Genomic DNA, 17,007 nt, shown 5'->3' with positions numbered 1-17,007 from the left:
AAATTTAAAAAAAAATATTTTCATAGTTCAACACAGAAAATCATTTAAAATATTTCGAACGTTAAATTTTATAATTAAAAAGTTAAATATTTTTAAAATTAAGGCTGCTTCAAATTTTTTTCTATGTTTTTGTCCCCTACCTATTTTTTGATCTTTTTCCATATTTTTAAAAGAAATTTTCAAAAAAAAAAAAATTAAAATATTTTCAAATTTCAAGATTTTTTGTATTGAAAAACAAAATTTAACATGAATTTTCTTCTCTAAAAATATTTTCAAAAAAATGTTAGTACCACAAAAAATATTCATTAATGGCCCAAATTTGTTAAAATTTTGTCATTTTGTATGAAAACGTATTTTAAAACTTTTTTTTTTAAATTTAATTAATTAAAAAAAATTTATTTAAAATATTAAAAAAAATAAAATTTTAAAATTAAAAATTTTAAATATTTATTTAAAATTTATTAAAATTAAAAATTTTTAACAAAATTAAAAAAATATTTAAATTAAATTAATTTGTTTAAATATTTCAAAAATAATTTTTTATTAATTTACTTAAAATAACTTTTCTCAATTTGAAGAAAAAAAATCAACGGTGGATGTTTCGAAAGATTTTTTCAAAGAAAATTTATTCATTCACTCTTGCGTTAATTTTTGTGTAAAATTTTTCTTTTTTAAAAAATAATTTTATTTAGTAATAATTCTTTCAGAGAAAAATATGTTTAAATTAATTGAAGCCAAATTACTTAATAAAAATTAAAACAAAATTTTAAGAGGAAACAACATTGATTTCATTTATTTTATTATTTCTTGTTTTAAACACTACGCAAAAAATTTCAATCTTATCCTTTTCTCTTCTTATTATTTTTTTTTTATTCTTTATACCTAAAAATCAATTATTTTACAATAAAAGATGAAGAAGTAAAATTAACAACTTTAAACATATAAAATCACACAAATTTCCAGAGAAATAAAACGAGAAAAAAATAGACTTTCGCACGAACAGACAGAAAGTCGCTAAAAACATCTTAAACTTACGTTCCCTTACATTTTCTATTTTTTTAATCATTTTTTTAAGCTATTTAGGTACATTTTATGATTTTTTTTCTTCTTGTATGTCGTACTGCTACATTTTAATGTTTTTTTTTATCATGGTTATTTTTTTTAATGAATTTTCCATTATTATTTTTTACTATAATTACAATGGCCATTCAACATTTTTTTGTTTCAATTTTGGCTAACTACTTAGGTATCTAGAAAAAAAAATTTTTAGCAGGTGCTTATCAAACAATTTTTTATTTTCTTAGATTTTGTCGAAAAGTCGAAAATTTTTAAAAAAGAAAAAAATTGACTAGGAATAGAATCCGACTTTGCACTAAAAAAAATATTTTTTTTTTATTTTTAATTTTTTGAATTTTTTTCAACAAAAAAAAAAAGGACGAAAATTTTTATATTAAATTTTAAACTTTTCTACATTGTTGAAATTTTTTTATTGTATGTTTCTTAATACTGATTTTTTTTATTATCTGTTTTATTCGATAGCTAATATTGAATTAAATATTATTTTTTAATCTTAATAAAAATACAATTTTTTATTCAAATTTTGTACAATTACACAATAATACAAAAAAATAGCCAAAAATAAAAATAATTAAAAGGCTTGAATTAAATTTCGTAGTACTGGCACAACAATTGGCGATGGCTTCCACAATTCAATTGCTGTAAAAATTAAATATAAATAATAAAAAATAAAATAAATAAAATTGTACTTTTTTTTGTACAAAAATTAATTACTATTAAAATAAAATTCTAGTTAAAATAATTAATTAATTAGTACGAATAAATTAATAAACAAGCAATCCTTCACCTGATTTTTTTTTTGTTAAGTGAAATTTAATGAAATGATGATTTTTTTTTTAGATTTATACAATGATTATACATTTTTAATTTTTTTTTTTGTTAGATTTTTTGCCAAAAGTTTAGGTTTTTAGTTTTCGGTTAATATTTTTTTAAATAGTTTTATGTTAATATTGTGTCAGAATCTCACTCACGAATTAGATATTTTTTTTTTGTTTTTTTTTTCTGAAAACTAAAATTTTGTGTAAATTGTGTAAATTTTTTGTAAAATTAAATTTAATTTAATGATTAATTAAATTTTCTTAATTATCTTATCAATATTGCGCATGCACCCGTTCAATTTTCATTTTTAGTTTAAATTTGGATTATTTTTAATTTTTTTATTATTATTTTTTTTTTTAATTTTAGGGTTAGTAACAATGGTGATCGTGTGTGTGTTTTTGTGTGAAAGTGTGTCTATGGAAGCGTTTTTTTTTAATTATTTGTCATGCGAAAGTTGATTTTCAAAGCGATACATTAGCACCTTCTACCAATATCTTAATTTAAGTTTCTTCATCCAAAGTTATCTGCGTTTACTCAACTTACTTGTTGCTTTTGCGTGTCTTCCTCGTCCACGTCCCCGTCCTCCGCTGACACTTTCCGGTTGTTGCGATGCTGTTGTTGGGGTTTCGTGTCCTCCGCCGCCAACACTGCTACTTGTCGATGGCGACGACGACGAATGTGTCGAACTGCCTGACGGAGATCCGATCGATGCTCGCAGTTTTCGCGTCATTACGGGACTTGGTGTCACGGGAGATTCATGATTTTGCGTATTTTTCTTCGGTTTGCAACAAGGACAGTTCTTTTTCACGTGTCCTCGGGTCGATGCGCGTCGCGTATTTGGACTCGTGGATTTTTCTGTGGAGACAATGAGTGTTGCGCCGACACTTTGTACGACATTTGTGTCAATAACGTCTTCCAAATCTTCGCCGTCGTTGCTGTGATGATCGATTATCGTGATCATGTCGTCGTTTTCGTCCTCTGTCGTCTCCGCAGGTTCCGTTTTTGGGCGTTTTTTGACGGGAGACACGACATTCGATGCGGATCTCTTGCGTTTGTACGAGAACATTGGCGGTTGATGATTAAATCGACCGAGTTTTTTGTGCGACAAACGATTATATTCCGTATCTGTGTTGTCGTCGGAACTTTTTTCGTCCGTATTGAACTCGTACATGTCTTCTTTCGCTTTACTTTCTTCCGTTTTGACTTCCGTACTGGCTCCCAAGTTACTGTCATCGTTGCTAAACGTGAATTCTGTCTTCTTTTCCACTTTTATGACTTCCTCGTGTTTCAAGATGACCGTTTGCGGACTATTTTTCGCGCGTTTTTCGTCTGCGAAGAAAATTGGCGTCAATTTTTCCTTCGGCGTATCAATTCCCATGCCGTGTTCTTGACTTGAAGGGTCCAAACTGTCGAAAAGTAAGCCAGCTTCGGGGAACAAATCTTCCGGCTCATCCACTCCCAAGTCCTCACACTCCTCGGACAGCGATTTTTGTAGTCGCAGTTCGCGTTCCAGTGCGGCTTGTTGATTATTGTGCGAATTTCGTTGGATATCGACAATTTTGCGGTCACTTCGGATGATTTTGCCCTGATATTGCGTAGAAATGGGTGCGTCATGACGATTTTCTTCTAGCTCTACGTCACCATTACTACTGCTATTGATATGTTTGTGCATCTGCAGCGTCTTTGACTGCGTCTGAGAAACACTCGTTGCCGATGTTTGTCCCGGATTTTCCTGTAATTCGATCAATTTCTTCACATCTGCACTCGAAAGCTCCCCGCCTTTCGTCAATTTTGCCAATAAATCGGGATCGTTAATCAAATAACGCTTTTTACCCTTTGGCGACGAGATAATTATTGCCGTTCCGGGATTCGAGCTCGAACTTTCTTGAACAGCATTTGATGGTTTTTCCGCATTCGGATTCAAAATGAGTTGCGTCGCGTTATTCGGAAGAGTTCGCAGACACAAAACTTGCTGCGGTTCCGTTTTAGAGTTCCCCGTTTTGTCTGTCGGCAATGTTTCTTTCGAATTACTCGTTCCGGGAAGCGCTGCGAGAATTTTACTTCCATTCGCAGATGTGAGAATCGCAATTTGTCGTCCACTTTTTAGCAAATTTACCGGTAGGAGATAATTTCCGGGCATTAAAACGGCTGCGTTATTCCCTAATTTGCCTGCTTGGGCAATGACGTCGTTCAAAGCGCTTTCTTTCAGCACCATGCCTTTGTTGTTGCTTGAATTGCTTTCGCTACTGGCATCGCCGAACACGAGTTGCTTGGCTACCGTTGATTTTCCGAGTTCCATGGCGCTTTCTTGCGACGAAGATGACGTCGGTTTCGGATGTTGATCCATGGAGACGTCTGACTGATCATCCATTAGGGAGTGTTCGGGCTCTGACGGACTAAAATTGTTCATGGAGGGCGTTGATGGGATGCCACTTACGCTTCCGGGACCCAAAGAACTGTCTTCGGACTCGAAATTTCCTTCGTAGTCGGAATTTACATCGGATCCACCTGGAATTTAAATTTAAAAAAATAAATTAGATTCGCAAAAAAATTTATGGACAAGTAAAATCTGAAAAAATCTGTTTCTTAATATTTTGGAGCTCGAAGAAAATTAATTTAAAAAATATTTAAATTAAAAATTAAACTTTCAAATAAATTTTAAATTTTTTATGAGTTTTTTGAAAAATAAAATAGCAAAAAAAATCAATGATTTTAAAAAGAAAAATTTTATTTTGAATTCTTTTTTCATTTTTTTATAATAAGGCCGCTCCTAAATTTTTTTCGAACTTTTTGTCCCAAAAACTTTTTTTCAAAATGAAATATTTTTCATTCAAACAAAATTTTAAAAATTAAAAATTTGAAAATTTTTTTATTTGATTTTTGAAATTTTTGATCTCAGAGTTTTTTTATTTCAAGTTAAAAATTTAAACAAAAAAATTTCATAAAAATATCTGTCAAAAAATTTAAAAAAAAAATTTTTTTGGAAAATTTTTTTAGAGAAGAAAATTCATGTTAAATTTCGTTTTTCGATAAAAAAAATTGTTAAAAATTGAAAAAATTTAAAAAAAATTATGAAAATTTCTTAAAAAAATTTAGAAAAAGATCAAAAAACGGTCAATTTTGATAAAATTTTCAATTTTTTTTTATTTTGCCCTTTTGAAATGGGGCATGGGACGAAAAGTTCAAAAAAAATTTGGAGCGGCCTAAAAAATTTTTAAAATTTAAATAAAAATTGTAAAAACAAAAATTAAAAAAAAAATCAATTTAATTTAAAACAAATTAAAATTTTTTACTTTAGAAATTTAAGAAAAAAATCTAAAAATGACGTAAAATCGACCATTTTAATCAAAATTTGAGAGTAATATGAAATTTTTAATGACCTAATCCAGTTTTTAAATTTGAAATTGAGGCATTGGACAAAATTTTTAGGTATCATTTGAAGGGGTTTTAACAACTTTTTTCAAAAACTAACAAAGTTTTTAAAATTCTATTTTTTTAACAATTTTTGATAATTTTAGGTTCATTCATGAAATTTTTAACTCTAAAAATTAGCCGTTAATTTAATTTTCGCAAAAAATCAGCGAGAAAAATTTGAGAATTGCACTTTTCTATTAAAAAAAAATTAAAATTTTTACCTTGATACTTCTTCCCCGACTTTTTCTTCTTATTCGAGGGCGTTGCCGGATTAGTTGGCGGATTGCTACGTCGCCGCGGAGCCGGTTTATTATTCAAATCTGGCGAATTGCGCAATTGCTCGGCATATTCAGCCAAAATATCATAGATCCGCTGTACAGTTTGCTCATCTTCCTGCGGTTTTTGTATCGGCTTTGGCAACGGACTCGACTTTGGCGTCAACGTTTTCGACGAAGACGAAGCACTTCCGGGACTGTGCATCGTTTTTGGTTTCGCCGCAATACTTTGCGTTATGGGCTTCGTGCTGAAACTCTTGACGGACGATAACGAACGTGTTGGCGAGCTGAGTTGCGAAGTGACACTCAAAGCCGGGGACATGGCAGGCGTCGGATTGTAATTTGTGACAACCATCAAGGGAGTTCCGAGCGACGGACTTGGCGAGGATTTTTGCGTTGCTTGACCCGATTGCTGTTGTTGTTGTTGTTGTAAAAACGCGAAATTCACTTTTTGCAAAACGGACGTTCCTTGAGCCGTGGTGTAAATTATTTGTTGTTGTTGTTGGGGACTCGAGGAGACACTCGATGATGCACTTGCCTTGACGTGATTGATGACGGTCACTTGATTCGGTCTTGCAGGACTTTGTGCGGGTTGCGGCGACGATGGAACCGAAGTCACGGAACGTTCTTTGACTTGTTCGAGCACCATATCGAACTCACGGAGCTGCTCGAGCGTCGAAGTGTCGACATTTTTGCCACTTTGAGTCGTCGTCGAGGTGGTGGGAGTTGTTGCCGGCGCTTGTGACGATTGAGCCAACAGCAAATTCTCCACCCGTATATTCGGATTTTGCACAAGACGCTGTCGCGGTGTCGTAGTAACAATCACATTTTGACCAGTTTCGCTTTTTATGACATTTGGAGCGAGTTGGATGATCGGACGAACAATTCTCGTTTGACCAATGCTCATACTTTGTTGCGATCGAGGAATCAAAGGTACCGAAATTCGTAAAGGACTGTCGTTACTTGACGTAGATGCAGTTGCCGTTCCTTGTTGCGTCGTCGTTAGCAATTTCAAAGGTTGTCCTTCGCTTTTTTGCAATGGTTGCGTTTGCAAAAGTTGTGCGCGACCCGTTTTGTTGTGAATTAAGATGTTTTGCGTCGCTCCCGTGGCAGATGTTGTTTGAACAATTATGTGTTGTTGTTGCTTCTTGTCCACGAGCAAGTCTTTTTTGCCATCCGCAACACTAATTTCGTTATTTCCCGCTGATTGTTGGTACATTGTCACCGTTTTCCCAAAGACTTGATTGAATTTCGGAAGACCCGAAGTTGTAGCAGCGACAATTTTGTTATTTTGTAGTATCAATTGGTTACCAGGACCGATTTGTTGCAAGAATTGAGTGCCACTAGCGCCGGAAACGACAACTTGGATGGGTTTTTGGCCAACTTGCTGTTGTGTTTTTGGAGCTGTACGAATGAAATTCGCGTAATTTTCTTCGTAAACGGAACGAGGAGCGGTCGTATCGTCATCTTGATCTTCTTCTTTTGGTTTTTTCAGCAAACTGTTGAGAATGATGCTCTGTCCGGGCTGCGTTGAGTCCGATGATTGTTGCAGAACGTTGTTTATGGGAGTTAAGTGGATCATTTTTCCATCAGTTTTGCAAATGAATTGAACAACGCCGTTGTTGGAGTTTGTTGGTTTTGGGTTTTGGTCATCTTTGCCTAAAATAAAAAAAAAAAAAGTTTAAAAAAAAATTCCACAAAATTTTTTATAAGAACAATTTTTTTAAAAAATAATTATCAATATTTTTTGAATATTTTTCTTTTGTTTTATTTTATTTAATTTTTTTTGTTGATACCAAATATTATTGAAGCATTTCAAATTAAAAAATATTTAAAAAAAAATCATAAGGCCGCTCCAAATTTTTTTCTATGTTTTTGTCCCATGCCCCATTTCAAAAGCCGAAAATCCAATGGGGCAAAATAAAAAAAAAGTTAAAAATGTCATCAAAATTGACCATTTTTTAGCCTTTTTCCATATTTTTTCAAAAAATTTTCAAATTTTTTTTAAATTTTTTCCATTTTTTAAGAATTTTTGTATTGAAAAACGAAATTTAACATGAATTTTCTTCTAAAAATTTTTTCAAAAAAATTATTTTTCAAAAATTTTTGACAGTTATTTTTATGAAATTTTTTTGTTTAAATTTTTAACTTAAAATTGGCTTAAAATACTTTGAGATCAATTTTAAACTATCAAATCTCAATTCACCTGATCAATAAAAATTTAAAATATTCATTAATGAAAAAATTATTTTTCTTAATTTGTTTTGTCATTTTGTATGAAAAAGTATTTCAAATTTTTTTTTTTTATTTGTCCCCCCCCCTTATTTTTGAAAAAAAGTTTTTGGGACAAAAAGTTCGAAAAAAATTTGGAGCGGCCTAAATTTTGAAAAAATTTTTTATTTTACTGAAAATAAATTTTGAAAAATTTTTATTTTTATTTTTGATAAAATTAATTTTAATTTAAAATTTAATTTAATATTTTATTTGATTTTTTAAAAATTTAAAAAAAAAAATCATCGCCGGTTTTAATTTAATAAAAAATCTATAAAAAAAAAGTTTAATCATTTTTTCTCTTTTAATTTTTTTCGTTTTAATTTTTTTAATTTTCAAATTGTTCCAAATTTTTTTTGTTTTTGTCCCATTTTTTTCAAAATGTTTTGGGAATAAAAAACAAATTTTGGTCTTTCAAATTTTTAGATGTTTTTACGGCCTAATGCTCTAAATTTTGAGAAAGTAATTTTTTAAAATTTACTGAAAATTTTGAATTTTTGAAAAATATTGAATTTTTGAAAAATTTTCTATTCTTATAAAAATTTTAATTTTTAAAAATTTTTTAAAAATTAAAATTTTTAAAAATTTAAAAAAAAAAATATCGCCGGTTTTGATGAAATTTAATTTTTTTTATTTTGCCCCATTGAATTTAAAAAAAAAGAAAAAATTTAAATTTTTTTTTAAAATTTTATTTTTTTTAAAAAAATTTTTTTTTTAATTTTCAATAAAATAAAATACTTTTTAATTTTTTATTTAATTTTTTTCTATTTTAGAATTTAATTAAAAAAAATCTCACCTGAAGTCTGTTGCGTTATCGTCAAATTCTTCCTGACATTCGGTGGCGAATTCAAAATTTGCAGCAAATGTTGCGAATTCGCTTGACTACTATTCACCGTACTGACCGTAACAGGACTTGAGCCTGCATTTGTCGTAATTGACGGCGACAACGTCCAATTTTGCGGGAACGATTTAACAATTTTTGTCGGTGTTTGCGCACCCGCTTGTTTAAAATTATTCAAAATCACGGGAGCTCCCGCAGAACCTCCTGCACCGTTCGTCACAGTAATTTTATTGCCTGTTTTTGTGCCGGGAACTAAAACTTGATGCGACAAAACATTAATTAAAGTTTGATTTTTAACACCTGACGTCGAAGCAGCTGAAGATGAAGGAGTTGCCGTCGTCACTGTTCGTTGCAGAAGATATTTCGGACGATTTGCCTCGTTAACACTCGTTGACGTGGATGCCTTTGAGATCTGAATGGGATGCCCAACACGTTGAATATGCGCTGTCACCTGAGTCGGCGCCTTTTTCACGTCTTTTTTCTCTTGTTGACTAGAATTTTGATTTGAGCTGCCCGAAGTTGCGGGTGCTGATGATGATGACGAGTCGTCAGATGAACTTTTTGCACTCATATCTGACTTTACGTGCACTATCTCGACAATTGTATTCCTTTCCTGTTCCGGCATCTCGAAAAATTCGAAATCTACCATTCCAGGAACCGTTGCGATCAAGTAATTTTTGACTTCTTCATCGCTTTTTGTCACATTTTTCTTTGGATCTTCATTTTGCGGGACATTGCGTGTGTCAACTTCGTACTTTAGCACCTTGCAAAAACGATTTTTATGATTTTTCTTGTCGTTAACGTCACTTTTGGGCATTTGCTCCATCAAATTATTGAGAAAAAATTCAGTCTCGCCACTCTCAGCTGATTTCATAAGACGCTCGTTCCGAAAAAACTCGTTCTCGTCGTTGCCGCGCGTCATTGAGTTGTTCTTTTTCGGCAAATAATCTCTGCGGATCATCGCTTTGACGACATTTTTCGACTTGTGACTGTCACTTTTGCTGTTATTGACGCTCGAATCGTAGTCACGACGTTCCAAAATCTGACTTTCGTTCTTAATCTTCAAGCACGGATGAATGTCGTACCAATAACGGGACATCATTTGTTCCAATTCGACGCGATCTTCGTCTGTCCATTCTTCGTTTAACGCATCTTTGATGGATCGCAGCTCGTTGAACGACAATTTGTCCGTTTTCGAGGGCGAAACGCACGATTTTGCGTAATTCACGAATTTGGCGTAGCGTTTTTTGTAGCCGCTCGTGTCGGTGTAGCGATGTGCCGTGAATGAGTAGTTCACGGTTTGGATGAGATGCGATGGAAGGTTGTTCTTTGACGGCTTTGGGCTGTTTGAGCGACTGCTGTTGCGTGTCAAGCGTTTGTTGGCTGCACTTGATGTATGAACAATTTGCACATCGATGAGAGATTCGAAATCAAGAGCAGATGATGCCTCGGTTGATGGCTTTGGAGTCGAAGAACGCGATTTTGGGACGACTTTTTTCGCGGATTCTGTTGGTAACTCAGGAATTGTGACTTCAAGCTTGACTGAAGAATTGCTGCCAGCATCTAGGGGTGCTGGAGGAAGACTTTTCTCCTTTGGTGCAGATTTGACGGCTTTTGGTTTGGCATTCGAGGAGTTTTGAGACGTGCCTGATGCGATATTAGCCACAATTTTCATCTCGCGAAGTTTTGCACGTCTTTTTCGATCGTATTCACGCCTCTTTGACAATCGCAGCTCTCGCTTTTGTTCTGGAGTTAATCCAACATAGTCGTCTTTCGGGTTTCGAGCTGCAATTAAAAGAAAAAAATTTATAAAAATTTAATTTAAATTTTTTATCTCAGAAAATGAAACCAAAAAGTAATAAAAATAAAAAAAAAATATGTTTTGAAATACTTTTTCATATAAAATAAATAATTTTAATTTTTTCTCTTTAATTATTTTGTTATTTTAAAGTTGATTAAAATGTATTTAAACATATATTTCAGATCATATCAAATTAAAAAATAAAAATTTAAGATTTGAAATAAAATTAAGAATTAAAAAATTTAATAATAATATTTTAAAAATTGGTTTATTTTATTTTTCTAATGTGAAAATAAATGCTTTTGTTATTTTTTAAAGTTTGAAAATTAAAGTCCGATGCCCCATTTTAAAAGTCGAAAATCCAATGGGGCAAAATAAAAAAAAAAGTAAAAATTTCATCAAAAATTACCGTTTTTGGGTGTATTTTCATAATTTTTCAAGAAATTTTCAAAAAAATTTTAAAAAATTTTCAATTTATTCAAATTTTTGTTTTGGAAATCATATTTTATCATGAATTTTCTTCTCTAAAAATATTTTTCATAAAATTATTAAATTTTTTTTTTTCAAAATTTTTTGACAGTTATTTTTTATGAATTTTTTTTCTTTAATTTTTAATATGAAATATTCTGAAATCTATTTTAAATAAGCAAATTTTAAAGTGAATAGTAAAAAAACATCAAAAATATTATTTAACGCTCAAAAATTGATAAAATTTTGTCATTTGGTATGAAAATAGTATTTCAAAACTTTTTTTTTATTTTGCCCCCCCCCCATTTTTTTTAAATTTTGAACTTTATTTTTGATTTTTATTTGGAGCGGCCTAAAAAAATAAAAAAAACTAAAAATAAAAAAAAAACTTTGGAAAATTTTAAAAAAATTATTAAAATAAATTTTTTGTTTTAATTAAAATCATTGAAATTAACTGGAAAATATTTTTAGTCATTATTTGGCAGTTTGTTGAACTTAAGAATGGCTTCAAAAAAAGGACTTTAATCAAACTCTTAAAATTAATTAAATGATATTTTAAAAATAAAATAAAAATTCAAAAAAAAACAAAAAAAAAATTGATGTCAGAATTACTTATTTTAATTAAAGAAAATTATTTGAAAATTATAAAAAAAAAAGTTAAAAATATATCAAAATAAATAATTTTTCTAAATTATAATTTCTAAAAATCCTTCTAAAAGGTAATTTCTATGAAAACTTAATATTTTTGAGGCTTTTGAACTTTTAATTTTTGAAAAATTTGAACAAACAAAATAATTTTTGAAACAAAAATTTAATCATATAAAAACTACTCACGTTTTGGCGTTCCTTCCCCATTCCGCGCCTCAACAGCGACTTTTTTGTTCGTTCCCGCCTCATCGGCACTCAGCTCACACGATTTCCTCTTGGGAGACGCCATCAACTCCAACGCTGGCGGCTCCGAGTCATCCTCTTCCTTTTTGATTTCCATTGGCTCAGTCTTTATCTCTTCAAATCCGCCATTAATTTGCATCGAAGCTACACTCGAAATTGACGCTCGCAGCGTTGACACGTCTGAACTACTGACGGAAATTGTATCGCTCGACAATCGGCTCTTGTGCGGCTTTCTCAGCGGTTTCGGAAGCGGATTTCCATCCGCATCTACCTTAACTTTGTTCTTTGCTCCCTTTGGACGTCCTCGACCGCGCGAATTCGAGTCACTAAGTTGATCGTCTTTCGTATCGACCGAAGTGCGGTCTTCCGTGACGCCATTGTGCTCCGCCAGAACCTTACGATCGAGGAAAATTTTCGTTTTGAGATTTTGAATTTTTGCTGGTGTAGCGGCTGTGGCATTTCCAAGCTGCGCTAAAATTTCGGCAGCCTCGAGTTTGGAGCTTAAATCATCGGGAATTGCATCTCCTTCGGGTTTTTTCTCTTTTGGCTTTGTTCGTCGCACGGGTTTTGTCAACGGTTGTCCATCGTCTCCTAATTTGGGTTTCACAGAACGCTTCGTTTTTACCACAGGAAGTCCATCTGGACCGATTTCCACGGAATTTCCTTCAGATTTTCTCGGAGGTTTCTTGATTTTTGCAGTTCCATCGGAATTTCCTTCAGCAGTTTCACCGGTTTTTGATTCAGATTCAATTTCCGTTGAATTTGTCGATGGCGGCTTGGTAGGACGTTTCCGTTTTTCTCCTTTTTCGCACGTGATACTTCCATTAAGATTGACAATTGCCGTCACTCCTGACGAAAACAGCAATTTTGACTTTGTTTGACGACCAGGACGTTCCATTTTGTCTCGCTCAGATTTGTCCCGTTTATTATAGCGTGATAACAACGAGAGTTTATGGATGTTTTTGCGAACCAAATCCTCGCTTAAGGGTTTCTTGATTTGAGCTTCTTTCAAAAATTCGTAGAAGAATTTTCCATCACGTTTCTGCAAAAGTCGCACCCGCTGCTTCTTGATGTCAAGTTGGGCTTTGCGACACGTGATGTAGAAACGGGCATGCGGATCCTTGTAATCAAACTCGAATTTCTTCTTCATACTGCGATGAATCCGCTTCTTTGGTGGCACATGAACTTTTGATTTGTCGATGTATTTCGGTCTTATGCTCGACGTTCGTCGTGACGGTGTGAAATTTTCGTCTCTTTTTTGACCTCCCTTGGATTTTCCCTTCTTCCGACGCAACATCCGGTAATCGTCGTCACTGTCGTCGGAGCTCTCAAAGTAATTTATTGACTTTTTATCGAAATTTTTCGCTTCTTGCTTGACCGGCTTTGATGGTTCGTCGTCATCGGAGTCACTTTCCGTATCACTGCTGGCCAAAAATTGCTCGTAACCTTTCTCAATGCCGCCCGGAATCTCCGCTTCGGGCAAATGGATGAACAAACTGTAATCCAGATCGATATATTGCAACTGGTCATTGGCATTTACGAGCTGATTACTCGTCAACTTGAGTTTCCGCTCCTCGTCCATCAACTTTTGGCAGTTCATTTCGAGCTCGTGCCACGACATGCTCCACGAAAGTTGCTTAATGCGCGGCGATTCCACGAGAATGACCAAATCGTCGTGAAAACTCGCCGGAACGTTTGCTAAATTTTCCTTCGTGAGCAGAATTTCGCAGGATTTGACGAGTTCCGCGTCATCCGAGTTCCGGTATTGGCCGCAGTACTTGCAAAAAACTTTCGAAACGGACGAATTTGCGTTCACGACGACGTGCGTGCACTCGATACTTTTAAAATCGTCGGCGTTAAAGTCGTTTTCGTCCTCGCGAATGATTCGGTTCCTTTTGACATGCTCGAAAATCTCCGAATGGGGCTTAAGACTAAACGCCGTGAGATAACATTCGCGCTTCACGTGTTCATTATCATAGAACATCTCGGCCAAGCGCATATATTGCGTCGCCATGTTACTCTCGAGCTTGAGAATTTCCTCCGCTGTCACGTCACCATCGTACTTTTTCGTCTCGATTTCGTTGATGTTTTGTGTGATGCCGCGAATGTGCACCTCGATGGCCAAATGTCGCAAATCCATGCGTTCGATAATTTTCGAGCAATAGTAGAGATGTTGACTACTAATGGCGCCGGCAAGCACATTATGCACGAGTTCCTTTAAATTTTCGGCGTGCTGATGCAAAGTTAGCCATTCACGGAGCACCGTGAGGTACGTGACGACTTTTTCCTTGGCACCGTGAATGGGCTCTTTGATGGTTTTCGCGAGGAGAATTGAGGCGACGACTGCAGCGGCTTTCCGGAGATTCGCTTTCATCTCCGCCGAGCACGGAAATGGCGGCGGCGTCTTGGAAGTGTATCGCTTGATGAATTCTTTTGCATTGTCGCTCGTCAGCTGTTCGACTTTTTGCATGAATTCGTCCGTTTTATCGAGACTCACGAGCATCGCAAGGTTCTGGTCATAAATATGTGTCCGCAAGGTGCTAAATTCTTCGACATCCTCGCGGATACATCGGAGACACGACTCGGAATAGTTTAGCGCGAGTTCCTCACAATTTGTATCACAAAGTTTTTGCAGTCGGATCAGCATCATAGGCCCCATTTCGTTGTTGTGAAACTCGCGTTCTACAAGAAAAATATTAAAATTTAATTTTTTTTCTCTTTGAAAATAAAAAAAAATATTTTTTACCCTCATCAGGTGTCAATTTCGGATGAGCTTGCAAAATTTTCGCAAGTGCTGTGTCCGCAAACCACGGATCATCGAGAATTTTTAATAAATATTTACATTTTTCTACTACTTCGCTATCGACCACACTATTGGCGATGCATTTTTCCATGAGAGTTCGCAAGTGTTGGCGCTCCTCGCACGGGATGTCACTCCATTCGCCCTAAAACACGCAAAAAATGTAATAAAAGTTCTCGTTAAATGCAATTTTCATCACTTACCACTAACACAATGGGGTACGTTTTGTTCAGGAGTGTCTTGAAAACATTTTCCGATGCTGTTTTGTTGCATTTTTCCACGAGCAGTCCTCCATTCGACCACATCTTCTTCAACAATTGAAATTTGTCTGTGTAGCTGATGGAAATGCTATCCATAATTTGTATGCTTTTCTGTAATTAAAAGAGAAAAATTATGAATTTTCATCAAAAATCCGGTTTTTGGTTGAGATTTTGGCAAAAAAATAACTTTCAGACATAAAAGGACATGCAAAAATTATCTCGTAAAGGTTAAAGGGAAGTGAATTCGTGACTTTGATTGCGGATTCAATGGCCGACACTGCCCGAGATAAAAACATCGACGATGCCAATGTTTGAAATCCATCGAAATTCCGCTCAGTTTTCGATAATTTTGGTTTTTTTGAGTTCGCGACGTGATTTGATGCTGTTTTGTCGTATTTTGGTCCCGTAAAGTACTCGAAAAACGACAAAAAGTGAGAAAAACCACAATGGGCATAGTTTTTATGACCTTTTTTCATTCTGTCAGAATTTACGGATTTCTCGAGTATTTTGGTGGGACTTTGACTGATGCGCGATGCTTACCTTGTAGTTGGATAGTTTCAGCTCCGTTTCGGGGCTAACCGAACGTTTTGGCTTGCTTTTTTCCATTTTTTTGCCAATTTATTTTTGTGTTTTCATTTCTACTCCGTACGTTGCTGTACGTGGTTGTACGAGTTATACGAGTTTCTTCTGTATTCCAGCGAGCAACAAACTACGGGTGTGGGTTGTAATCGGATAAAAACCTGCAGCGCAGCTTTCGTCCGGTTCACAACCCACGCCCGGAATTTTTTATTCGTCGGAATACAGTACACATATGATCTGAGACGAATGAAATTGATAAGCCGTAACTTATTAAGTCTTAAGCTTCAGTTTAAGTCAATTAAGTTTGACTTAAGTCAGATTTTTTGACTTAATTTACAAATTTTCAGGATTGAAAACATTTTTAGTCAAAAGAAAACTTAAAAGTAAAATTTGAAAATTTAATTTGTCAAAAAAAAAGTTAATTTTTGGCTTAAAAATCTAAAATATAAATTCATAAAATTAATTAAAGTTTTCTTAAGTCAAAACTATAAAATAATTTTTTCCAAAGATTTATTTTTGTTTTAATTAGGTTTTAATTTTTTTTTAATAAATTTTCATTCTTGACTTAACTTATCTCTTAAAAAGCTTAATTTTCTTAATTTTTAAAAATTAAGTTTTTAATTTGTATTTAATTGACTTACGACTTTAACTTAAGAAAACTTAAATAGTTTTTAATTTTTGACTTAATTAAATTTAATTGCAAATAAGTTTTCTTTTGGCTTAAAGTATTTTAACTCTGCAATTTTCGTTTTAAATTAAAAAAAATGTTTCTTCAAATCATCCAAAAATATTTGACTTAAGACTCATTCCAACTGATTCTTAAACTTAAGTCAAAATATCCTTTTTGTTTAAACTTAAGTTTAAGTCATAAATTTTGCAAACCTGGAAATCAGGGAGTTTGTTTTTCCCGTTACTAATGAAAAATTTTAGATTTTTTTTACAGAAAAATTATTTATTTTTATTTTTTTTTTTATTTTTGAAATGTGAGCCTCCAAAATTTTTCACTTGCCATCATCAGCAACCACCAGAGAAATCCAAGCCATTTAACACAAACACAAATGAAACGAAAAAAAACAAATAAAAATTTTGGCAAAAATTTTGTCATTTTTATTTATAAACTCCCATATTTTAACACTCTGTTGATGATGGCTTTTAAATGCCATGATAGAGTAATAAATGCCAATCAAAGCACAATAAATCGTATTTATGTCAATTTTTAATTCTATTCATCGAAAAAAATTCAAATTAATTTTTTTTTGTTTGCTTTATCTTCTGGATCTAGAATCAAAAGTGTTTAGAAAGTTGTTTTTTCTCAGCTACAAAAACCAGAAAATATTAAAATTACAAAAAAAAGTCATATTTTATCAAATTTATTATTATTTTATTACAGATTATTAGTAATAAATGATTAATCTTAACAGTCGATGGTTATTTTTTTTTTGTTATTATTCACAAAAAGTAAAAAAAAAACTTATAAATTTAATTTTGTATACAATTTTTGTTCGATATCT

General features: G+C 33.0%; 1 protein-coding gene across 1 annotated transcript; it reads right to left on the bottom strand.

The window, feature by feature from the left end:
* Positions 1 to 1,440: 1,440 nt before the first annotated feature.
* Positions 1,441 to 15,584, bottom strand: LOC134834156 (uncharacterized). The gene is made up of 8 exons (XM_063848723.1): positions 15,458 to 15,584; positions 14,861 to 15,028; positions 14,604 to 14,802; positions 11,801 to 14,539; positions 8,653 to 10,482; positions 5,532 to 7,244; positions 2,440 to 4,404; positions 1,441 to 1,716 (listed from the first exon to the last, which is right to left on the bottom strand). The coding sequence occupies exons 1-8, from the start codon at positions 15,521 to 15,523 to the stop codon at positions 1,649 to 1,651; spliced, it is 8,748 nt and encodes a 2,915-aa protein (XP_063704793.1). The 5' UTR covers positions 15,524 to 15,584; the 3' UTR covers positions 1,441 to 1,648.
* Positions 15,585 to 17,007: the final 1,423 nt, after the last annotated feature.

The sequence above is a fragment of the Culicoides brevitarsis genome, chromosome 3, assembly GCF_036172545.1.
Source record: "Culicoides brevitarsis isolate CSIRO-B50_1 chromosome 3, AGI_CSIRO_Cbre_v1, whole genome shotgun sequence".
Classification (NCBI taxonomy): domain Eukaryota; kingdom Metazoa; phylum Arthropoda; class Insecta; order Diptera; family Ceratopogonidae; genus Culicoides; species Culicoides brevitarsis.
The sequence above is the reverse complement of the archived record's forward strand: the minus strand, read 5'-3'. Positions and strand labels throughout refer to the sequence as shown.